We start from the raw sequence: 25,575 nt of genomic DNA on the forward strand, positions 1-25,575 counted from the left end.
CAGCATTTTAGTTCTGTAAGCTTGTCCTATTTTTCTAGATTAAGCTTTTCTAATGTTCTTCCACTGTCTCGTTATTTAAAAAAAACAAAAAAAGAACAAAACCACTGGAGTCACGAAGAGATGGCAACATTCTGAAGAGTAACTAAATCATTGCTATCATATACACACAGAGTTTAAAGATTGGGCATCATGTTCGTGAAACATCTTAGAAGGTAAATCAAAGCACACCACGATAAAATGACGGTTCTGTGGAAGAAACAGCGTAAATCTTGCCACGGTGGTTATAGCACCTCCCACAAGCAGCAGAGGCAGCCTGAGGTCGCCTGTGTTCTCCCACCCTTCCCCATTCCTGGAAGGTCAAGAATTTGAACTCCTTGTTCTTAAGGTGAAAGGGCATTAACTCAAATCTGCTCGTGAGAAGAGGCGAATGGAGAGACATGAACGTATACAGTCTCCAGTTTAATATAGCCATTCATGATTCTTTTCTTTGGTCCATCAGGAGTGATGTGGAAATCAGAATTATTGGTGATTAATTAGGAGTGAGCCAGTGAGGTCTCCACTTGCATCACACTGGTGCTCTTTTCCTTTATCTCAACATTCAGCCTTATGTTTCAGGTACTTGCTAAGAAATCAGAGAGACAATGAACAGGTTTTTAAGTGTGTGTGTAGTTACACATTCTGGGGACAGGCAAAGGAAACCATGCAGCCCGTTTAAGTTGCTTTATTTCATGTCTCCCCAACACTCTAGCTCAGGAGCAGCCCCGCCTGCCTAGACGTCAAGCAGGAACGCGCCCATCAACTGCAGTGCTCCCCGGTGATGCTAAAGTGGGGACCTGCTCCCACTTCTTTGAGACAACTGTCTACTTAAGGTAGCCAAGGCAGGCAGGCAGCTCACTAGAGAACCTCAGAAGTTGCATGAGCCCCACAATCAATTCCTCTGGACTGTAGTAGAATCCAAATGCTCCCATTCCTAATATAATGGGTGTTGCCTCTCTGAGATTAGCAGTGTCTCCTGGGGAATAACGTCACTTGGGGAGAACTTAAAAGAACCTCATTTTCTTTAAATCATCTAGAGCTCCAAGATTCTACAAGAGTTTGGCCACCACTTTCATACAATGCTGTTTTGGTGTTTTAAAATATTTTAACTTTATTATTATTATTATTATAGTATTATTCCAACAGACTGTTTAGAGGCAGTGATCACTAACACAGAACACGACGGGGTAACAGTCAGCCAGGTTGCTGGAAGGACGCGCCTGTCAGGCGGGGTCGCTGACATGCACAGGGGTAGTAAGTACATCCACTACCACCCGCATCGCCTGGGCCGCAGGGGAGGGAGAAGACAGATACCGCTGCACCTTGAGAAGCTAGTTAATAAATATCATCCAAAAACAAAATGGAAAATAAGCCCTCCAGAGTACATCCACCTTAGGTCAACTGAAATTAAGCTAGTTTATTTAACTGAAAATCAAAAGAGAAGGAAAACATTAAAACCAAAAAAAAAAAAAAGCAGTTCTTAACACTAGCAGTAAATAAATTTGTACAATTCAATCTGTATAATATGATGAAATAAATCTACATCTTTTCTTATTTTGGTGCTTTGAATTATACATACAAACAACAATTACAGGGACTTGTTCACGAAGTGTGTAGGCCTAGAAATGACATTCTGAAACCTTCGCTGGCAACTGTGAGACATTAACACTGATTGCCCAGAACTGAAATTTCCTTTGCAAAGGCCCACAACCTTGAACAAATGATTTGCCTACAACTTTTTTTTAACTTTTTATCTTTTTTTTTTCATTTTTTTCTTCTTTTTTTTTAATGCATCAAACAACTGTGGCCAGTGAAAAGAAATAAAACTGGCAGTTTGTCCATTTGGATATCAGACCTAGTTTCTTCTGAGTTTCCATACTTTATTTCCCCCATGTTCCTTAAAATTCTTGGCGTCCTTCATGCCTTTCTTACAGCTATCCAGGTGCAATAAAGTCTTCCTCGAATGTACAGTATTTCTTACAATATAAGTTATATGCAATGTTCGGCATTATTTTTTCACAGCACTAGAGACCCTGTTAAGTAGGGAATGAGTCTGAATGGCTTATTCACAAATGGGATCCCAAGTCAGTGGTTGGTACACACACCACCGTGAGCTTCTCCGCAGAAGAAGCAAACATCATTTTGCTTTCTGCCTTCCAAACCATCTATCTGTTGCTTTTAGGCTTCATGATACTGCTCCTGCAAAAACGCAAGTACAAGGAGTCAGAGGGGCTCGCTCGCTCGCACGCACGCACGCATGCACGCTCGGAGACGTGTGCGCAGCCGAGCAGGGCTCGCTCTAGCCCATGGCGGTGACCATGCTGGAGGGGTGGTGAGGTCCGAAGGAGAGGCCGGAGGGCGGGTGCATGGGCGTGGGCGTGGTCAGCATGTGGCTGGAGTGGCTGAAAGGGGAGATGTGGCTGAGGGACGACATGTGTCTGGACAGGGCGGCTGGGTTGAAAGAGCTGCTCTTGGGGAAGTCCTCCAGAGTGTCATGCACCTTTTTGCACTTTTTTGATTTGCTAGACATTTTCCGGTTTCTGGTCTGGATGCCTTCCTTCTTCATAGTCAGGGGTCTGTTAATCTAAACAAAGATCAATTTTTTTTTTTACTTTTTTTTTTTTTTTTTTTTGCTGCCTTTCAAATGACACGGGCGTTCACACAACAACATGGGTTCTGCCACCTGGCCCAGGTCAGGGATCTGTTTCTGTTGCAGTGGAGCCTTCCTCCCTCCCACCTGCTCCTTCCTCGTTTCCACGGCACAAGGGCTACAGGTGTCAGGGGCGGGTTCGGGCTGACAGCTTCCATTGCTTCCAGAGACCATAGGCGCACTGCTCACCGATTAAGTTCATCATAATTTGGGGGAAATCTGCATACCCCACCTAGTATGGGTCTATTTCTCTGATGGGTAAAACATAGTAACTTGCCTGGCTTCCTTGGAAAACCCTCAGGGTACTTCGTGGAAGTATGAAGAAACCTTTCAGAGGACAATAGCATTGTGTGTTCTTGCCTGGCAAGTCCACTCTGAGTCTTGACAAGCAGGGCCAAGGTAGTCACTAAGTGTTGGAGTCCCCTAGCCTTGGAAGTAGTGGCCGTACTTCTCTGCATATGGGCCTCCCTCCGAGCCAGCCCATTCACTAAGCATGCTATCAGAAGCTTCTGCCTCGGAATATTCTAGGACTTTGGGGAGAGCAGGGGGCGGAGAACAGAATTCAGACCCCTGGACACTCTAGGCAAGGGCTCAGTCGTGGAGGGGCCGTGGAGCTCTATCTGCAGCTCCGGGACCTGTGTGGACACAAGCTTTTCCAAAAGCTAAGCGCTCGCTCATATCACAGCTGCACTCTGCTGCCTCAGCAGCTCCCCAGAGGCTCCCCACTTCTAAATGAGCGAAAAGCAGAGATCAATCAGTCACCAAGGATCTGACGACCACCTGTGATATGCAAAGCCCTTTGCTAGCATGCAAGCACCCTCATCGTAAAAATGACCAAGACTGCATCAAAATAAAAAGGCAGTGACAAGACGCTACAGAGCCCAGCATGGTACATCTCAGTACTGGAGGATGGGGAGAATGGAGAATTCCAAATGAGCCTGGAATGGATGGATGGACAGATAGATAGATAGATGCACTGTCTCAAAAAAAAAGTAAAGAAAGAAAGAAAAAGGACTCCTAGGCTTTTACTATGACACCCAAACTGATCATCCCCTTGCTTCCTGATAAATTGCCCTTTATTTAAGCTTTATTTTTATTTATTTATTTATTATTTACTAGAGACAGAGAGAGAGACTAGGAATGCCAGGGCTTTTAGCCACTGCAAATGAACTCCAGACGCATGCTCCACCTTGTACATCTGGCTTACATGGATCCCGGGGAATGGAACCTGAGTCCTTTGGCTTTGCAGGCAAGCGCCTTCACCACTAAGCCATCTCTCCAGCCAGAATTGTCCTTTTTAAGTGTATCAGCACTGGGGCCCAGAATCAAGGACAGAACTTGGGCAGAGGTAACAGAGGCTTCTCTCCACTTGGAGTTAGTTAGGTCAAGGTCATCAAGTCCCACAAATCTCACCAGAAAGAACCAACTGCAACATCTGACCATATTCCCAGGAACACCATCAGGAGACTCAAGGAGTGGCCATGAAGGGCCGAGTCCTGTCTGACTTCACAGGGGAAACAGCCACTTCCTAGGCTTCTTAAGGACTGAAGAAAGAAGCCTCCATGGCTCCAGGGTCCGCCTGGAGCTAGAAAAAATGACCATAAAAGAAGAGATCCAAAGGCCGAGCGGGAACAAACCACTGGGCGCACCAAACGTGCGGCCGGCTGGAGCTACCAGAGCACACCCAAGAGGGAGTCAGAGCCCCACGCTGGAGCTCCGGGTGTGTTTGCCCCCGTGCCAGGAAGACGGGAAGAAGGAGGACACAGAAGAGCCTAGGCCGCTGTCAGAGAATGTCTTCGGGCTCCGTCTTCCAGTTATCATCAACAGAAAAAGGCAGCCCACAGAGACGACAGGAATCAACTCCTACATCACACCACCTTCCCCAAGGTAATGGCCACATACACCACTGTGCCTGCTCGATGCGCACAGCAGGTATCTGAAGACAATATCTGGTTACACAGATACGTGCTCCCAGATAGCTAGTGACACCACCACCTAGATATGCTGATGGAGAGATAGGCACTCATCAACCACCCAGATAAGGAAGCAACCCATGGCACACATGTGCAGACATGGCATGGGCAGAACTGAACACGTGCCAAGAAAATGGTCACAGATTAGTATCTTGGATTGTTAAATACACATAAACTGTCTCCTTTGACGAATCCCTACTCAGTGAGAGGAGACAGAGGAACGCACAGGTGAGAATGAGGAAGTCTGGCTCTCGCTCTCTTCCGGTCACGGGAGTACAGCCACGAACACAGAGCGAACTAGGGACAGCACAGATATCCAGGCGTGACCGTTCCGGCCTGTCATCACAGGGAGCCTGTGCACGTTTGCGGCCCGCCTGAGCCACACAGCGAGTTCCAGGCCAGCAGCAGCCATAGCGGGAGATGTATGACCCTGTCTCGAAGCAGCAAAACCAAAGACAACACCAAACACTCGGAGTGAGCAGCGGAGGCAGTATATGGCTTCTCTTTGATTCGAAAGCTTCAGTGAGCCGGGAGTGTGGCTCAGTAAGATGGTGCTTGCCAGGAACCTACAAGGCCATGGGTTCCACCTCCAGAGACACGGAAAAATATCACATTCTTCAGATACATATATATATGTATATATATTAAGATGAGATACAAGTGGTATTTATCTCATCATGACTAGTTATCCAAAAACAATTTTAGCTAGCTAATTTCCCATAATTCCTGTACCTCCAAGGACACAAGAAAGAATATAAATGTATGACAGCTGATTATAATTTTGTGATACTCCAAAGGACAGAGGCTCCTTTCCAAGTTTCTCCAACAAGCTCTGAGGCTCCCAACCTCCCAGGAAAGACTTCTGAAATCAGTCCTGGCTCTGCGACTTCACTAGCTACATTACTTTGCACTTGCCACTAGCTTTTGCAAGTCACAAGTATGGTGGCGTACACCTTTAGACCCAGCACCCAGGAGGCTGAGGTAGGAGGAGAGCCATGGGTTTGAGGCCACCCTGAGACTACATAGTGAATTCCAGGACAGCCTGGGATAGAGTGAGACCCTAACTCAAGAAAGAAAAAAACAAAAAAGCCGGGTAGGGTGGCACATGTCTTTAATCTCAGCACTTGGGAAGTAGAGGTAGGGTGGCTCTGAGTTCAAGGCCATCCTGGGAGTACAGAGTAAGTTCCAGGTCAGCCTGGGATAGAGCAAGACCATATCTCAAGGGGGAAAAAAAAAAAACCTGAAATAAGAGTCATAAGTTCCTCAAGTTAAAACTGAAGTAATAATTTTTTTTTTTCTCTCTCTCTCTGGGTACATGATGACACTATTTGGAGCTGAATTGCCATCAAGTAACATGAAAGTTCCTGGAAAGTCATAAATTACAACTCAGAAAGTTGCAAAGGCCGTGCTGATGACTAGAGAACCAACAGACACTACCGCACCAAAGCTGCCTGGTCTTAATCACACATCTTTCTAGCTCCTTGGCAGTGAGCAAGGGAACCCCAGATTAAACCAGGCCTTAGTTTAACTGCTGATAAATCTGCCTATGTCTCAGCCCAGGATCTAGGAGCAATAGGTGAAGACTGTGTCAAGAGACACAATGCCACAGGCAGGGAGAGGAATGTATGCAACTCGTTCCCTAAAAGACTAAAAGACGCAGAGAAGTGGACTGACCCACAAGTCTAATGATCTTCCTCCCCAGGTCCCAGTATGGTGAATAGCCCAAAGCAAAAATGTCTGCCTCTTCCACCATGCAGTTTATGACTTTGCCAAGAGCAAGAAACATCAGGAGAATCAGGAAAAGCTAAAGAGAACAAGGCAACAGTTTTTGTTTGGGATTAATGTAAATGTGAGGCCTTCTTTTGGGATATGGCTTGTCGGCAAGAAAATAAATAAATCTAAAACAGTGCTTCAAGGGAAGATATTACAAGATTAAAAGTGACCCAGCCAGACCTAGAAAAGTGGCGATGGTTAGTTTGTAAACAGGATCTGGAAGGGGAAATGGGGTTTTCCCTTGGCATGACAACTTCACCGGGCACTTTCCTCAAGTGTCTGCCTGTCGGGGGGAAAGCTGGTTGGGACATAGACATTTGATGAAATCTCTCAGACCTCCATTTCGTGTCTTTTATAGAGGGTCCATTTGAATTCACAGCAGTTACAGCTAAGATTTCTTCCCCTCAGCAACCACATAAGCCTCTATGGCTCAGGAAGAGCGGTACCCACATGTAAGTGCAGCCCTCTCTGCTCCTCCTACCCCCTTCCTCCCCTCTCCCACTTAAAATGCAAGGAAACACCAAAATGGAACTGGAGATTTGGGTCTTCCAAGGTCATCTTTGCTCCTCAAAAACCTACACCTGGCAGACTGAGAGGCTAAGCTTTATACACAATTTGTCCAATAAACCAAGGGGGGTCGTGGCCCTCTCTACCTTTGGTTTCTGTTTTTTGTTCTATTTTGTTGTTGCTGTTTGAGACAGCATCTTGCTATGTAGCTCTGGTTGACTCAGAATTGGCCTCAAACTCATGGCAATACTCCTGCCTCAGCCTTCCAAGTGCTGGAATTATAGTTGTGTACCCTTGTATCTGGCTTCCCTCTCAGTCTTTAAACTCTTTTCCATGCCAGCAAAAGTTGTTTTCTAAGCTACATCCTGCTGAGTTTGGTGGTCCATGCCTATAATCCTAGCACTTGGGAGTCAGGGGTTCAAAGCCAACCTTATCTAAATATTAAATTCAATCAAGACCATCCTGGGGTGACAACAGACTCTGTTTCAAAAAATTAAAACAGGGCTGGAGAGATGGCTTAGTGGTTAAGTGCTTGCCTATGACACCTAAGGACCCCGGTTTGAGGCTCGATTCCCAGGACCCATGTTAGCCAGATGCTCAAGGGAGCTCATGTATCTGAAGTTTGTTTGCAGTGGCTGGAGGCCCTGGCATGCCCATTCTCTCTTTCTCTCTCTCTCTCCCTCTATCTCTCTCCCTGTCTGTCTGTCTGTCTGTCTATCTATCTATCTATCTATCTATCTATCTGCCTCTTTCTCTCTGTGTCTATCACTTTCAAATAAATAAAAATAAACAAAACAATTTTAAAAATATTAAAATGGCTGGGCATGGCAGTGCACGCCTTTAATCCCAGCACTCGGGAGGCTGAGGTAGGAGGATCATTGCGAGTTCGAGGCCACCCTGAGACCACCTAATGAATTCCAGATCAGCCTGGGCTAGAGTGAAACCCTACCTTGAAAAAAAAAATTAAAATTAAAATATCAAACTAATAAGCCTTACTGCATAGATTACTGAGATCTATTTGTTTGACCCCAAAGAGAGCAACTGATACCCTTCAGGGATCCGGCTGGGTGGCACAGTTAGAAGAACCCCTCCCGGCAAGTCCTCCTCCTTGGTGGCCCCAGTCCCACTTACATTGTGCAGCTTGTAGTAGAGCCCACAGGCATTGCAGACAGGGTCCCCGTTCGCATTCCTCCGCCACAGGGTGGTCGTGGTGGTCTGACAGTTAGCACAAGACGTCCCCGCTCTCCTTGCCGCTGACTGGGGTGGGGAGAGAGAAGAGGACAAAACCAAAACAAATGTCAAATGTGTTGGCAGAGCCAAGGAGACAGGCTTGAAAAAAAGAGAGACAGACATTATCGTTGAAATCGAAACTAGCAAGTGGGCCAGGTGAAAGTAGGAAAGAGCCCAAATCCGCCTTGAGACGAAAACATGTCGCCAATCCATTGTACCCGAGTACGTGAGACTTTCGCACAGGGTGCGAACCGAGCCTGCTCTGCTTCTGGACAGAACTGAGGAAGAGCAGGGAGCCAGGACCACCTCCCTAAGAGCAACCATTCTCTTCCTCTGACCCCAGAAAGGGCACCCAAGGGCCCACCTTTAAGGACAGTCATGCTGAATTAACCAAACTGATTCTGGTACCAAGCTTTTAGTCAATTTTATTCAAGCATGGCCAGGCCCACAAGATAAAAATAAAACAAGTAGCTGGAGAGATGGCTTAGAAGTTGAGGTACTTGCCTAGGAAGCCAAAGGACCCAGGTTCGATCCCCCGGGACCCACATAAGCCTGATGTACAAGGTGGCGCATGCAGTTTGCAGTGGCTGGAGGCCCTGGCGCACTCATTTTCTCTCTCTCTCAAATAAATAAATAAAAATGAAAATAACTCTAAAATAAGCATAAAAAAATCAGGCAGAACTGCAATCTTCAGCGAGGCTGCTGGGCCCCGGGGTGCACTAACAGGAAAGAGTCCAGTGGAGCCTGGAAGTCATTGCTGGAACCCACATCCAGACATGCTGTAGAGCCAGGTGTGGCAGCCCTTGCCTGGAATCTAAGCAAGACACTCAAGAGCCTGAAGCAGGTAAGTCGCTGCCAAGTCAAGGCTAGCCTGGGCTACACAGTGAATTCCAGACCGGTCAGAGCTACCCAGTGAGGGAGGCGAATTACTGAGAGCAGTGTACCGACCCGTATGTATGGAGCTAACCTAGAACATTTCGACAACAAAATTGGTGGGTTTTTTTTTTTTTTTTTTTTTTTTTGGTTTTTCAAGGTAGGGTCTCGCTCTGGTCCAGGCTGACCTGGAATTCACTGTGTAGTTTCAGAGTGGCCTCAAACTCACGGCCATCCTCCTACCTCTGCCTCCCGAGTGCTGGGATTAAAGGCGTGCGCCACCACGCCCTGCTGTTTTTTAAAGACTCTCTCAAAAAATAAAGAGGTAAAAAGCTGGATTATGAAGAAAGAACTGACAGTGTGCCAACTCACAGTATATCCACTCTGCCCTCCAAGGAGGCACCTTTGCCATACGTGGCACACACTTAAGGGGGACATGACTGGGGATGCCCCGCAGGACAAGTCAACAAGATCCTGCTCAACGTGTGAGCATCTTAAATTTACACAGGTGATACTTTCAGACTTGGTCACTTGTGACTTCCGGTGCAAACACCTTTCCTTTTTCAGCAGTCATTATTTAACGAGACAAACTGTAGAAGAAGCCCATAAGCTCTCCAGCAGGAATCTCTCCTCTCATGCCTCCTCAGGGAATTAGGTATTTCCTCCAAGCGGGAGAGAAGTCACGGGTCAAATGTCAGCCTCAACTTGAATTTAAATCCTTTGCTCACTTAAGCCTGTAATGCCAGCACCTGGGGGGCTGAGGCAGGAGGACTGCCCTCAGCACGAGGCTACCTTAAGCTACAGAATGAAACCTTGTCTCAAAAAAAAATTTTTTTTCTGGTTGTCTATTAAAAAGGATTACTTTCACTTTTTGATGAGTTTATCGGGTGACTATTTTCTATGCCAATAATTTCTGAGAAAGATTAAATTCAAAACTTAAAAGAAAATGGTATTATCATTTATTAACATATTCCTCTTCCTCTTCCTTTCTCTCTCTCTGCTTCTTTCTAATTTTTATGATTATTATTATTTTGGTTTTTCAAGGTTTTTCCTCACTCTAGCCCAGGCTGGCCTGGAATTCACTATGTAGTTTCAGCCTGGCCTCAACCTCCGAGCAATCCTCCTGCCTCTGCCTCCCGAGTACTGCAATTAAAGGGGTGCGCCACCACACCCAGCCCTCCTTCCTCTATCCTCCCCCTTCCTACCTCCCATCATGAGAAGAAACAGTAACTCAAAAGTGATTCTTTCTCCTGTACTCAAAATTAACAGCAGAGAAAAGGCAGATGAAGAAGAGAGAATTCAGCTAAAGCAAGAACCTTCTGGTTTCTTCCGGGAACGGGCAGCGTAGCTCACCGGGACAGCACACGCTTAGCATGCAAAAGGTCCTGGATTCAATCCTCAACACAATTATTTTTTAAAAGTAAAGGGCTGGGGAAATGGCTTTGTGGTTATGGCGTTTGCCTGTGAAACCTAAGGACCACAGTTCGATTCCCCAGGACCCACGTAAGCCAGATGCACAAGGAGGGGTGGCATGCGTCTGGAGTTCGCTTACAGTGGCTGGAGGCTCTAGCGTGCCCATTCTCTTTCTCTCTATTTGCCTCTTTCTCTCTCTCTCTCTCTCTCTCTCTCACTCTCTTTCAAATCAATAAATATACATTAAAAAAAATTTTAAAGATAAAGAATGGAAGGGCAAAAGAAGGGAGGGAGAGAAGAAGGAAAGGGAGGGAGAAATTTCTAGAACAAAAAGCTACAGGAATTCTGGATCCTGGCACTCTTCTACCAATATTTGTGAAGCACAAAATTGAGCCAAATACTGAAAGCTGTCAGGTATAGAAAATGCAGTGGCAATTTTAAACTCACCAGACTAATTCCCTTCCTTTCAAAGTCATTAAATTGTTCCAAAGATATGCTCTTGTAGGCTTTAAATAGCTCTGACTTAAAAAAACAAAAAAAAAAAAACTTAACAGCCCTTCTCTAGCACAATGGGATATTACTGTTTGACCCCCCATTTTGAAAATAACTCACTGAGGTCAGGAGTATTGATGCCAATCACCATACCTAGAGCCACCTGCCTTGATGACACATCGTTATTTAATACTTAGGAAGAAGGGGTTACAACAGAAACAATGCCTGACGGTTTTTCTTTTTGAGGTAAAGTCAATATATGTAGACACCCTGATTCAACTCAGCAATATTTTAAAATTTTTATTTAGCTATTAGGGAGAGAGATTGAGAGAGAATAAGTGCACCAGGGCCTCTAGCCACTGCAAACGAACTACAGACACATGTGCCCCCTTGTGCATCTGGCTTATGTGGGACCTGGAGAATAGAACCTGGGTCCAGTCCCTTAGCCACTAAGCTGTCTCTCCAGTCCAACTCAGCAATTTTGAATGTAGTAAAACTAGAGCTCCAAATGAAGATGTTTTTTGTTTTTGTTTTTGTTTTTGTTTTTTTGGGGGGGGGTTTTTCAAGGTAAGGTCTCACTCTAGCCCAGGCTGACCTGGAATTCACTATGTAGTCTCAGGGTGTCTTGAACTCATGGCGATCCTCCTATTTCTGCTTCCCAAGTGCTTGGATTAAAGGCGTGCACCACCGCACCCGACCAAATGAAGAATTTGAAATGCCCTTTGTGATATGCTGAAAACGCCTCACATACAATATGCTACAGATATGTCTCCAGCCCTACAAACTTTATGTCTGCTGGGTTCAGTAGTGGGAGCAGAGTACCTGAATAAATACTTTGATAAAGCAGGCCTCTCTGCCTTTTTCTTTTTTACATGCTTGTCTTTCTTTCTTTGAGAGTCAAGAGAGACTATGGGCATGCCAAGGCCTCCTGCCACTACAAACGAACTCCAGATGCATGCTCCAGTTTGTGCATCTGGCTTTACACGGGTGGGTAGTAAAACATCAAACCCAGGCTGATAGGCTTTGCAAACAAGCTCCTTTCACCACTGCGCCATCTCCTCAGCCCTCCAGCCTTTTCCACTGTAAGAAGTATGTGTGAAATCGGCATTCTAGTGAAGGCAGGTCTTTGGATCTTGCCTGCCATCATCTCTTTCGCGGCAGTGCGAGAGTGGATCTCATGGAACGGGCTGGGTGGGCCCCTTCAGTGAACCGCAAAGGTTGAAGGCAAAACTACAGGCTGGGCTTGCACAGCGCACCCCCACACCCCCACAGGGAGCGCCCGCAGCCCCAGAGGAGTGGAAGCAGGGACGAAGGTACCAAGGCGTGACATGTCTATATGAAATATGTTGATGATGATGATGATAATAATAAAGCATAAAAAGCTACAAGCTGGGCCTGGCATGGTGGCGCATGCCTTTAATCCCAGCACTCAGAGGACAGGGGCAGGAGGTAAGTTTGAGGCCACCCTGAGTATCCAGTGAATCCTAGGTCAGCCTGGGCTAGGGTGAAACTACTGGGGGGGAGGGGGCAGAGGGACTTAGGGACTTAGAAGCTGCAAAGACAGCGGAGGGCAGAGAAACCTGGGAACTAGGAAGCACAGCTCTTTGTGAGGCCTTCCATCCTTACACCAAGGAAGTCAGGGTGGGGGAGGGGAGGAGAGGGGAAAAACTGAACTGGGGCATTCAGAAGTCAAATACTCATAAGGAATGGAAGGGGGTAAAAGAAAGGGGAGAAGAGGAAGGGAGAGAGATAAGGCACACCTTTCTGTGCCCCTTTATAGTATGTGTATTTATACAGAACCCAAGATAGCACCCACCCAGGACAGAAAATTAAGACAGACAGCTTAGACTGTGAAAGCCAGTGAACTCGAGAACTAAAAGCAGTCGTTACTGGGAGTTCTACAGTCTCCCATGAAAGGCGAGGGAGCCCAGGATGATACAAAATGGGAACAGAGCCTCCTCTGCAGCCTCCACAGACAGAGGAGCAAAATGCCAAATGAAGACCTTGACAATTCTTTCCCCTTTTTTGTCTTCACTTTAAAAACGTACTCTACTTGTGCCATGACTTATTTTAACAAGAAGTATTTTGTTGTTAGTTTTGGGTGGTTTTTTTTTTTTTTTTTTTTTTCCACTAAGGCCAGGTTTCAGTGATTGAGAACATTCTTTTGTGGTGTGGTCACATTCATTCTGCAGTAGCACCTCCAGCCATCTTTTTTTTTTTTTTTTTCAAACACTTCTTGTTCTGATCCGTCTAAACATCTTGATGTTTAGGTTGGGGAAGCTGAGTTGTTGTTTATGAGTTATCTCTAGTGCTCAGATATCCGGCAGCTTTTTCCTAGGAAGTCAGTTTTGCACATTAGAGAAAGGAGAAAAAAAAAAAAAAACCAAGTGCATGAGAAGAAGTGGGGGAGGTTAAGATAGTTGCAGAAAGGGCAAAGGTCAGATAGAATAAAGCCTGGAGATAGATCTAGGATTGCCAAAAATTAAAGTCACATGGGCACTTCCATCCCTAGAAAGTTGTTCCTTTTTCTAAAGACAATGTGAAAGGTGTTAACTTGCACTACAGCCTAATGGGGAGGAAAAACAATGTTTAAAAAAAAATACAGGCGGCCTGTTTGTTTTAGGGTTTTTGTTTTGTTTTTGCTCCCCCTTTTTTTTATCCCTTAGGGTCTGCCTGGGGAAACTTTTCCCTCTCCACTTGATGAGTTTCAGCACCACCAAAAGCATTCTGATGTCTTGAGGGTGGGTAGTCATCTGCCAAGCTTACGTTTATTTGTCTGTTACATACACGTGCTCTTCACTCTGGTCCAAGCTTCCAGAGTCAAGCTTGCAAACAAATCCCTCCTGTTGGTATTCCTAATGTGCCTATCAGGGCCACGTTTTCACAAGGGTTTCTAACGATCAAGAAGTTCAGGAAAGAAAAAGAGAGGAGGGGATAGAGAAACTATCACCCTATGGATAAGTAGTTCAAAGAGAAAGTGCCACCAAGTTTACATGAGACGGAACGAGAGGAACCATAAACCTTTTCCCAGAAGAATTACTTATGCAAAGCCCTCATGTCTAAACATCAAGACAGCTGAAAATGTGTGATGGCCCTATTACTCTTTGTGTGTGTTGTTTTTGAGAAGCTTCCTTTCATGTAGCCCAGGATAAGTCTGAGCTCATGAGCCTCCTGAGGATACCTCCATCTCCCAAGTGCTGGGACTGGTGGCATGGGCCACGGCACCAGCTAGCCCCGGCAATCTCCAAGGGCACCAGAGGGTCCTCCACAGTCTCGGGGCTGTGACTACTTCCTTCGAGCACACCTTCCACTACCTGTGGTACATGTTCTAGAAGAGCCCTGGGACATTCTATCCTCGTACTAAATGTCTCTGTCCCTGATACAGTAATTATCAATGCATTTTAAAATCAGTCATGTTGGTACTGCTAAATTAAATTATTCTTCTGGGAAATAATTTTTAGATGTGATAAGCAGTAAGGAGCAGACCTGTTTTTGAGAAGTGACTCAAGAAACATGAAGGGAAAAAGATGAGGTTGCATATAATTTAAAAAGAGAGGAAGAGGGGCTGGGGAAATGGCTTAGTGGTTAAGGCATTTGCCAGCGAAGCCTAAGGACCCTGGTTCGATTCCCCAGGGCCCACATAAGCCAGATGTACAAAGGAGCACATACATCTGGAGTTTGTTTGCAGTGGCTGGAGGCCCTGGCATACCCATTATCTCTTTCTCTCTCCTTCTCTTCCTCTTTCTCTCTCTCAAATAAATAAATCGATAAAAATTTTTTTTAAAAAAAAAAGAGAGAGGAAGGGGGCTGGAGAGATGGCTTAGCAGGTAAGGCATTTGCCTGCAAAGCCAAAGGATCTCAGTTCAATTCTCCAGGATCCACGTTAGCCAGATGCACAAGAGGGCGCATGCATCTGGAGTTTGTTTGCAGTGGTTGGAGGCCCTGGTGCACCCATTCTCTCTCTCTCTCTATCAAATAAATAAATAAAATCTATTTCAAAAATATTTTTTAAAGAGAGGAAGAGAGAAAAGAAAATGTGCCTAAGCAAGCTAACCTGACTTTGAGCTATCTGATAATTTCTTACAAACAGCTATCCTTGTAGAAAATACAAGATAAGTTATGTAGGAACAGTTCTTACGAGGTGAACTTACCAGCCTTCGCTTGGGCTTGATGAGGGGCCGGTTCTGTCCGTTCATTTTGTGGTAGAGCCCACAGGCATTGCAAAGGTAGTGCCCAGTGCCATCTCGTCGCCACAGTGGGGTTGAGGTTGCCCCGCAGTTCACACACTCCCTGCCTTCTGGAAACAAGATCACAGATAAGTCACTTATGGAAGGCAAACATGCAAAAAGAAGACAGCATTCAGAAGAAGTTAAACTGAAACCGAAAACGTTTCCTCCTTGGATTGTGGAGAGCACTTCCCCCCTCTCTTTGCCAGTGGCCCAGAGCCCTGGCCCTTCGCTGACGGCGCGGGTGCTCCCTGCGCCCAGAGGTGCCAGTGGGAGGAAGGGCAGGCAAGAGCACCTGGGGTTGAGCCTGCTGCACCTGATGAGGAAAATGAGGCAGCGGAAAAAGAAAAAAGGCAGACTGCAGCTTCAAATACTTCCCCGAGGGGGAAAAAAAGTTCTGGGTCTGCGACAGTCAGTGGCTAAAGCAAAACATTTCTTTCAGTTCCCTCAAAGGACAACAAAAGGTGACCCATTATTGCCACCAGGACTGTCTACATAGATTGATTAAATAATGAAGATTAGAATGGGGGGAAAGGAAAGATGAAATCAATGGCTACACAGATCAACAGATAGTAGAGGTCCAGATTGATCAATTGACTGATTGATTTGCGTAGCTAGAGCTTTAGATTGTGCTTCTCTCTCCCCCCACCCCCCTTGAAACACCCACACTTCCCATAGTAATCCAGAGCTACTAGATTGAAGTGCAACTATGGCCTCAGCCTGACTGGCCAGGGCCTGCTGGTGGGAAACACAGCAGTCTTTACACAGAACTGCAGGTGGAGAAGGAGAAAGGAAAGGGCAGGAAGAAGGGAGAATGATTCTGTTTTATTAACAAGTCAGACAAGAAGCAAGTTAGCCAAGGACAGGGGACCGACTGGTCAGGCTCATTAACCAAGGCCTAACTGCAGCTCCTCTTTCTCCAAAACCACAAATAAACAAACAAAAAACCAGCCAGGCCAGTTGATTCCTGATTCCCTCCCAGAAATGGGGCTGAGAACCAGGGGCCCACCCCCAGAAAGTTCCTTGGAAGATCATCTAAATTTACCATGATGGGCCCTAGAAAGTTGCCAAAATGATCTCTTTGCAACTTGTACAAGAAAAGAAAGGATCCTTCCAGAAAAATCTCCTCCGCTTTGGGGTGGGAGATCCTAGAAGGCTCAGTTCTCTCATCCAGTTGGGGAGCCGGGACCCAACCTTCCTGCAGAAGCAAGTGGCTCAATTCAAGTGGGTCCTTGGAAGACAGAAAGCAGACCCAGTTGGAGGAGGGACTCAGCTAGAGCATGCGGGAGAGAAAACGGCCCTGGAGCTTGCTATGGAGGCTGGGGAAGCAGCTTAGTGGTAAAGCACTCATCTAGTATGTACAAGACCCTGGTTTAATCCCCCAGTGCTGAGGAACACACACACACACACACACACACACACACACACACACACACACGCACACACGCACACACACGCACACGCGCACACACACACGTCCTGAGAGATTAATCAGCAATGACAGCTTTCTAAGAAGATTGGTGCGAGGAAGTAGACCCCGAAAAGAGCTCCGGGAATTCTGACTCCTCTAGAAAGAAAAGTCTGCCTTGGTAGCCCTGAGACCTAATGGGCCTTTGGAAAGCACCAGCTCAAAATGAGGGAAGTAGGGTGTTCCCGCCTGCGGACTGACTCCGTAACGAGTTCTGCAGGAAAGGTACAAGCCATGAGCCCCTCCCCCACTCATCGGGGGTGCTGTGCACAGGTTTGTCTTACTTGCATTTTCAAAGTCATTTCTGAGCACAGAATTTTTTCCCTCTCCAAATTCCAAAAAGGCTCTTAGAATGGTGTCTCCAGAGGACTCCCTGTGTCCTGGGAGTCCCTGGGGACTATAGATTTAAAACTCCAGGCCAACGTGTAGCTCAGTTTAGCAGAGTGCTTGTCTAGCACGCACAGAGCCCTGGGTTCGATCCCTAGTGCTGGATAAACCCGCATGTCAGGGCACACTTGCAGTCCTAGCGCTCAGGAACTTATCCCAGCACTCTGGAGGTAGAGGCGGGAAGACCAGGAGTTCAAGCTTATCTTTAGTTACATAGTGAAAACATGAGACCCTGTATGCCTTAGAAAGTCGTAACAATAACAGAACAAATAAAAACACTGAAGAACCTTGCACGTGGAGCCAAGGGCACTCTCTTAGGGATTCAACCTCTTTTCTGGTTGGCTAAAGGGACTCTGGAGTGCCTCACATCCAGACACTTTTCATTTAGGGTCAAAAAGCCAAGGGATGTGGCAGACTGGATATGGAGAAGGCAGGAAGGAAAGAGGTAAGAGGCAGCCCAGCCAGGAGGCCCTGCATTTCTGATCCCCCGCAGATGCTAAAGGTGCAGGCGAGGGCCTTCCTGGGGCTGCCAGGTCTTACTCTTCATCCTGCCCACGCAGGGGCCACTTGGGCTCCTGCCCTGAGCACGCGCGGAAGGGTTCCACGCGGCCTCCATCCCCGCTGGGGGGTTCAGGATATCTATCACACAGCTGCCTTGAGCACAATAGATGGCTGCCCCATCCCCATCCTAGGCACCCTGGCTCTCAGGGGGATCTGCCAGCCGGAGGTGGCCAGGTTGATTTCCTTTCCTTTGTCACACTGGAGGGAGGGGACAGCTTCCTTTTCAGAAGCAACAAGGCTGCCCGCCAGCAGAACACTGCACACTAGTGCAATTTTCTGTCTTGATTCACTCGGCAAGTTTGCGATCGCCTGGTGCCGGAGTCTCTTGTTCCTCCTTGCCTCCAGCCTGGGACTTCAGCACATAGCCAATTTTCCTAAGGGAGGGTCTGACTCCTGCTTTCTCTCTTCCCCTCTTGGCCCCTGCCTGCTGTGAGCTGCTCAGGCAGACACCTCTCTCTTAGGTGACAAGAACCACAGAGCTGTGAGGCCTCTTGACATTCAACAGCCATTTTCAAACACCCCTTAGGCTTCGGACTGAAACCCTGAAACTGGGCTGTGAAGGGGTTAGGAAGAGGCCAGAAGTTTTTTTTGTTTGTTTGTTTGCTGCTTCGCTGATTGTTTTGCTTTTCCAGAGGTAGGTGGAAGGAGACCACAGTCAAAAGTGTGATCAGAAAAGCTGAGAAATGGTCCTGCGCAAAGAGGATGAGTCTTTTGTTTGCAAAGAAAGATCCCAGCGCTGAAAGCGCAGGCAAAGAGCAAGCTAGGTGCCTAACCACAGCTTGTAACCGTTTCTCCAAGGCGGCAGCAGCAGCAGCAGCCCTGACCACCGCCTCTTCTCGGTCTCCTTCGACAAATGCCTTTGCAAAGAGGGGGAAAAGCAAAGGAAAGGAAAAGGAAGGAGTTAAAACTAAGAGAACCCCCTCTGGAAGAACTCCCACCAGTCTGTCCCCTGTACACAGAAAGCTTCTAGAAACTTCCTTCCACACTCCAAAAGTCCCAGGCTCCCTTTCTGGCCAGGTATGCCACCCTTGGTTTCTGTGACTGTGCGAAAGGAATAAGAAGAAGGAAGTAAAAATCCACATTTCAGTGAATTCTCTCCTTCACCAAGTAAATAAATAAGATGCATGAGTAGGTATTCTTAGCTGTGGTTTGGGGGAAGTTCCTTCCATTTTCCTCCCTCTGTGTTCGCAATCCGAAGGACCCAGGTGAGAGGAAGGAACAGACCAAACCGAAGACTGAAAAGAACGTGCGCTCAGTCCAGGGAGAGCAAACCAAACAGGGAAATGAGGGCAAAGAAAGTCTTTTTGGAAAAGTCACTGGGTCCCTCCCCCAAACACACACAACCACCATACCAGCCTCAGAGACCACAGTCTCCCCATCCCAAAGCTCCGCCAGTAAACAGAAGTTGTTTTTAAAAATCCCACTGCGACCTCAAAACGCACAGGCTCTTTGAATCCAGCTGGTTATTAGGAGCTGTTTGCAGCCCATTTCTCATCGGTCCTGCTCCTCCACCCCAAGCCAGGCAAGCCAGCTCGTCTCCTCTCCTCTTGCTTTCTTTTTCACTCCAACACAAGGCTACCTCTTTCTCTCCTGCCTACTTTCATGACTGAATATGCAGGTCTGAGTTTTTCTGTCAGCCTAACCGCATCCGGACTCTATTAAAGTTCCTGGCTCAGGATAAACAATGCAACTGTCGCGTGCAGCAGTCTGAAAATAATTGGATTAGCTAAAACATATCAACTAAATAGAGACAGCCCTGCTCAGGCAGTCAGAGTGAATGTCACCCTGGAAAAAAAAAAAAAAAACCTGAAAACTGATCTCATGGTCACTGGGCTCCCAGAACCCTCCCTGTAAAGTTTTCCAAACCCAAGCTTTGGGAAAGCAGTCCCAAGACCACTCGGTTGCTCATTCAATCCTTAAAAGACAAATAATTTTTACCTTTGTTTTCTTTTTTTAATGGGATCTATGTATATAGAGGTCAGAGGCAAGCAAGGCTGGCCCACTCTGAAATGAACACACCTTAGGAAACATAGCCATCTTTACAAAATCCTATCTAAAAATAAGCTTAACTCCAGCCACTGAGGATCCTTCTTTTGACTCAACTGCTTTGTTTAGAAACAACATTTATGACGGATTTGTTTTATTGTGGAAGCAAAAAAAAAACATGTGTGCGCGCGCATACTTCCATGCCAGCCACATCAGTAGAACAACTCGGCAATGAGCTCTGAAACGTGGTGCCTTTTGAGAAGAGAGGCAGCCGCGCACCTGAGAGCCCTTCTCCGCCCTGCAGCCTCCTCCAGCTTCAGAGCAGCAGAACCATGTGTCCTGCTGCGGCTTCCTGCCCCTGCCCACACTAAGAGCTCACTGGAAAGCCAGTGCAGGTAGCAAACTGGGCCATGGGACATTTGATTTTTCACTCAACTGGCTTTCCCACCCAGCCCCCTTCTGCTCCCAAGTTCTGTGAAGACACTTTATTTTTTTCCCCAAGACAAAGAATACCTGTGCTGCTTTCTCAAGATTCCTGCCTCTTCCTCAAAGTGACACGCTCACACTTTATTTCTACACGTCTCAATAAAGGACAGTCCTTTGCTATGGACCGAATGACCCTCTTGTGCGCTGAATGAAGAGGAACAGTGAGAATGCAGAGGCCAAAGGAGTCACAGGAGGGACCTTGTGTTTGTTTAGGTCGAAGGAGGTTTCTTTTTCTCTTCTCTCTCTTTTTTTTTTTTTTTTTTTTTTTTTTTTTTGGTTTTAAATACTAGATTTATTCCTCAGCCTTCCATTTGGTCTTGGATACTGGCTTAGAGGTTGGCGTCAGAATGCAAACGTCCTGCGGCTGGCAGCGAGGGCATTCCTTTGTTTTTGTTTCTTTCTCCTTTGCAGGCTCAAGGGAGAGGTTTAACTTCAGACCCCACTTCCCAGGACAGAATGAGTTCACAGACACCTCATTCTTCCCAGGCTGAAGGAATGGGAAGAGAGTCTAGCTCACAAGGCCTGGGCCAGCACCCCCAGCATCAAGGGGTCTTTCTAGCCTCGCCCTGGATGCAGGCAAAGAAAGGAGCAGGGCCCTAGAGAAAGATGCCCAGGGGCGGGGCTGGCTCTTACCTGTGCTGGATCGCGCCTTGGGCCTCGACTTACATCCGAACCCGGTGGGGGAGCCCCCCAACAGGCTGCTGGGGGGGAAGAGTCCGGAGCTGTACTCGGGCACGTAGGGCGGGTAGGTGGTGATGGGGTGGTGGGCGGAGGACGAGGCCCCTCCCAGGGCGGTCATGCTGCCCCGCGAGTGCGGCGCCTCGAGCTTCATGCTGTCGGGCAGCGGCACCTGGTACTTGAGGCACTCTTTCTCGTCCTGCCTGGCCGAGCCGGCCGAGCCCGGGGTGGACAGCGATGGGTCCGGGGAGACGTCCTTCGGCGGGGTGGGCGGGAAGGTGAAGAGGTGCGGGCTGGAGTGGCCCGCCGCCAGCGAGGACGACGAGGCCGGGGGATACACGGATAACGGCCCGGGCGAGCCGTGGTGGATGGACGTCTTGGAGAAGGGGCTGAGGTTCCAGGGCGAGGCGGTGTGGTGGCTGCCCAGCGCTTTGCCGCCGTCCAGCCAGGGCAGCGATCCGTGCAGCAGAGGTGGGCGGCATACCTGGCTCCCTGCGGCCGCCGAGGTGGGGAGGAGACAGGAGAGGGAAAGGCGGTGAGAGGACGGCCCCCACGCACACCTGGGGCCTCTCCCCGCACCTGCCAGCTCAGGCCTACTGTAATTCCGGGGGTCCCAGGAGCACCTGGCCAGCACACCTTAAGAGTGAGAAGAGACCCTTTCCACCCCTCTGCCACACCCCTGTCCATTAGACCCAGCAGAAGGTCAGGTCTCTGCCCGACACACCCAAGAGGCGTTGAGAAGGCAGAGGGGAAGGTCTCTAGGCTCTTGGGGCCTAAATCAAATTCCCGGGGATCCCTCTCTTGAATCTGCCTTTTGATTTAGTGGCTTCTTTCCATGGTCCCGAGTCTCCCATCCCAGACTTAATCCCAGCCAGCCAGGTAAGAGAGTCAGCCCTCGTCGGTGAGGCCTGAGGATGAAAGAGGACCACACCACACCTCAACACCAGGAAAGTAACCTGGACCCCAGAGAAAGGCCCATGCAGGAGAAGGCTTGGGAAGGGACAGGGGGCATGTTAGGATGAGTTTCAGAAATTCCAATTCAGTGCTCAGCCAGAATTGGCAAGGCTGCTTCCAGAAGACCTGAAATAAGATTTACGAGATAATTTTCATTGTTCAAGCCCTTGAAATTTTCCAAGCCTGGCTACTAGAATAGGGGCAGGTTTTGGTGGTGGTGGTGGTTTTGTTTCCTCTTCTACTGTCTCCTCACCTCCCAAATCTTACAGGAGAAGAAAGTAAAATAAGTCCCATAGGACTTCATGGCTCTCTTTTTAATCAGGTGAATTTTCACCTCGGAGACACCAAATTCCAGTTTATGTGTTTATTTGAAAGCAAGGTTGACTTACAGGCCTTCATTTAAAATACACAAGTTTAAAGGAGCTGTAAGAAGCCTATTCTCTTTATCCATGTGCAAATGAACACACTATTGATCTTCCCTTCCAGTACCTGCCTAACCATTTGACGTTCTATCCAACCCGTAAGAACAATACTGAAACTAAAATCTTTAAGACTGAAGCGGGGGAGGAGAGTTGAGGGAGATGGAGAGTTCTCCGAACACCAAGGGTTAAGATTCGGATTATGCAGGAAGTAGTAGTACATAATATTAAGTCTGCATCTACGGCATTTCCACTTAACTGCTAATCTGCAAGAACGCAAGCAAAGAGCGCCCCATCCGCAGAAATGATTGTTTAAAACCTGGCGACAGCAGGCCAGAGGACGCCTGCTGCCGGAGGGGGTATGTCACAGGCGCCAAAGACAGCTCTGACTGGGGGGCGGAGGGGGGGGGGTCCAGGCAAACCTCCCTCTGGCTGGACAGACCAAAGTGAACATCTCCCCTAGAATTGAATTTTTGCTGTTTCTTCCTTAGGAACACACTTTCAGCTGAGAAGTATTAGTTTTTTTCCTTCCCCAACCACACATGGCTAGGTTTCATTCCTTTTCTTTTTCTTTCTTTTTTTTTTTCCCAGAATTCTCCTAAACTTCTCAAAGTGAAAAGGGAAAGGCAAGTGGAATCGTTCCTAAAGAAGAAACCCTGATGCACCCTAAATCCCCTGTGGAGGCTCAAGTAGAACTGTGGTAGGCCGGAGGGGAAAATAAGGCCAGAGGTGCTGGTAATGGGAACAACCCGAAATCAAAGACTCAAAAAAATTCTGCGCAACCGGGAATCTAGCAGATCTGACATCTATCCAACTTAAAGCAGTCTTTCCCTCCCATTACAGAGTGGGTCAGCCACCAGAAACTCTTTTTCAAAGCCGCCAGTAAGTAGAAGGCCTGCCTAAAATCCAACGCAGTTGCTTTGGGGAAAGCCCAAAAGAAGGGAGTGGAAATAAACATTTTTTCATAGGCCTTTCTGAAAATGTACAAGGTGAAACACATTAGGGACGCTGGCAGAAGAAACCCCCTTGGGACAACTGTGGGAGAACCGGGAGCGCGAAGCTCCGCAGACAAGCCCCGTTCGAGGTCGGCCTGGCTGACACTGCAGCTGAGCCGGGCCGGGCCGGGCCGGGGGGCCCCGGGGACGCGGCGGTGAGCGCCCGCGACCTCCCGGGCTGCACATCCTGCGGCCACCCGCGGGCCGAGGACGGCATCCCGGCGCCCGCCAGGTGAGCGCCAGGCCCCAGCGACCCCGGCCCGCCGGCGGGGACAGGCGCCTGCTGCGACTCTTCTTACAAACACACTCTCCTAACCAGCTACATCGCTCATTTCCGGGCCCCAATATTTTGCATTTAAAAAAAAAAAATGAACCAGGAACAACACTTAGGAGCTCCGGCTCGGGTCTCGGTCCAGCCCCGAGTCCCTCCCGGCTTCCCGGTGCAGGAGAGCCGGCGCGCCCCGGTGGACTCACCGTGATGAGTCGGAGGGTACCTCTGCACGGTGGCCCTCACCGAGTTTCCGTAGTAGGACGGGACGTGGTTGCCTTGACCATCGATGTTAAAAAGTACATCCACCTCCTCCGGCAGGGGGTACTGCGCCGCGTCCATGTAGGAGTGGCCGAGGCCAGGGTGGTGCGAGTCCGGGTGCTGCCCGTTGAGCACGGCGGGGTGGTGGTGGCTCACCCAGCGCGGCTGGTCCGCCGTCACCTCCATGGCCTCGGCTGCGCGCGCTCGCTCGCGCCCTCTCGCCGGGCCCCGAACCCGCGCGCGGAGAGGGAGGGCGGTGCGCCGGGGAGGTCCGCGCGCTCCTGTCGTCCAGGGACCCGGACGGTCGTTTAATGGTTCGTTTGCAGTGGGAGAATGAGAAGGAAAGATAAGAGGGTTTGGAGGGGGGGTGGGGATTTTTTTTTTTTTTTTGGAGGGATAGTTTGGCAAAAAGAAGGGGAAGGAAAAAAAAATAAAAAAATAAAGCTATACACGGCGGGATAAAAGGGGACCAAATTGCAAATGGATAGCGAGACCGCAGGAATTGTGGAAGTGTGGCTGCCCTGCCCCGGGCTTCCTCAGCGCTCCCGAGACTGCGGCTCCTTGGGTCACCTGCGAGGGAGAGAAGGGGAGATCTGGATGAGCCGGTGAGTACTTGAGCACCTGAGGTGGGGGAGAGGGGGCACAGCACCTTTGCTGGAGCCCCCGCCTTCTGGGCGCAGCCGGGACACGCACATGCACGAGGGGACCCAAGCTGGAGACTCCAAAGCCATCCCGACAGCCGAGCTCGCGGGACCCCCGGACTGACTCCGGAGCTGTTAGAACTTGGGAGAGCCAGTCCCTCCCTTCGGGGACATCCGTCCCGGGACCTTCTAGCCGACAGAAACCCTCCAAAAGGAAGAAAGGTGAGCGGCTTTTTAAATAAATAAAATAAAATTTAAGTTGCCCCAAGTGGAGGGAGGGAGATCAAACTTTAAAAAAAAAAGTCACAGTACCAACCTGGTGGCGAGAGGAGGCGGCGTGCGACCTGCTCGGTAAGATTGCGTAGCTCGCTCTGTCTCACTCGCTCCCTCTCTCTCTTTCTCTCTTCCTTTCTCTCTCCCTTTCTCACTCTCAGAATTTTTTTTTTTTTTTTACAGGGAATGCATTCTTTCTGAAAGTATCAAGACGGCGCCAGGCAGCTCAGTGTTCGCAGACAGCTGTGGCGCGACGCAACTTAAGGAGGTCCTGGTGTCATCCGCGCCGAGGGGGAGGAGCCTGGCGCTGGCAGGAGGGGACAGGATCCCCGGCACAAGGAAACCGCCACCCGAGCCCGCTCCAGGACTTCACCCCGACCCCACCCCACCCCACCCCCGCGCCGCGCAGCGCCGCCCCTCCTCCCGCCCCGGCACTGACCGGAAAGGGGCGCCGCGGAGGGCGGCCGCGGGCGGAGGGGCGGAGGGGCGGCGGGCAGGGTGGGCGAGGCTGCCCGGGGGGTGGGGAGGAGGTGGGGGAGCCCCGAGGGAACGCGCGCTCGGGCCCTTTAACTGCAGCCCAGCCGATTCACCCGGGGCTCCGGGGAGCCTTCCCTCCGGGAGAAGCCGGCCGGCCTGCCCCATTCATAAAGTCGATCTCTGCAGGCCGGCTCGGAAGCCGGCAAACTTCTCACTTAGGACCGGGTCCGGGGTGCGGGGCAGTTTAGCACCTTGGGGACTGTGCTCGCGGACTGTCACGTCATGCCCAGGTGTCTAAAGGTCTGCCTCGAGGGCCACTTTGCTAAGAACCCGGGCGAAGGGGCGACGACGGCTGGGGTTGGGGACGCCGGTGTTATTTCTGGGGTCACCGCTTCCACCACCCCCCCCCCCCGTGAGCATGCTCCAGCTGTTGCAGCTGTCTTCTCCAGACCTAACAAGATTTGCAGCAATCGATGTGTGCTTCTGACAAGAGTGACACGGCGATGGACGGAGAGGGGCGTGGGGGCCACCGCGGCTCACGGGTCTCC

General features: G+C 49.0%; 1 protein-coding gene and 1 long non-coding RNA gene across 5 annotated transcripts; both read right to left on the reverse strand.

The window, feature by feature from the left end:
* Positions 1-1,121: 1,121 nt before the first annotated feature.
* Gata3 (GATA binding protein 3) lies at positions 1,122-23,823 on the reverse strand. 4 transcript variants are annotated; one of them, XM_004662388.3, is made up of 5 exons: positions 23,582-23,823; positions 20,695-21,231; positions 15,099-15,241; positions 8,071-8,196; positions 1,122-2,620 (listed from the first exon to the last, which is right to left on the reverse strand). In XM_004662388.3, the coding sequence occupies exons 1-5, from the start codon at positions 23,820-23,822 to the stop codon at positions 2,336-2,338; spliced, it is 1,332 nt and encodes a 443-aa protein (XP_004662445.1). In that variant the 5' UTR covers position 23,823; the 3' UTR covers positions 1,122-2,335. The 4 variants fall into 4 exon arrangements, with proteins under 4 accessions (XP_004662445.1, XP_004662444.1, XP_044990510.1 ...); XM_004662387.3 differs by having other exon boundaries at positions 15,099-15,244; XM_045134575.1 differs by having other exon boundaries at positions 2,421-2,612.
* Positions 23,824-23,995: 172 nt separating this feature from the next.
* LOC123455027 lies at positions 23,996-24,847 on the reverse strand. Its single transcript, XR_006633647.1, has 2 exons — positions 24,594-24,847; positions 23,996-24,206 (listed from the first exon to the last, which is right to left on the reverse strand). It is a non-coding gene; the product is annotated as an uncharacterized LOC123455027 (long non-coding RNA).
* Positions 24,848-25,575: the final 728 nt, after the last annotated feature.

This window comes from Jaculus jaculus, chromosome 15 (genome assembly GCF_020740685.1).
Source record: "Jaculus jaculus isolate mJacJac1 chromosome 15, mJacJac1.mat.Y.cur, whole genome shotgun sequence".
In the NCBI taxonomy this organism is placed as follows: domain Eukaryota; kingdom Metazoa; phylum Chordata; class Mammalia; order Rodentia; family Dipodidae; genus Jaculus; species Jaculus jaculus.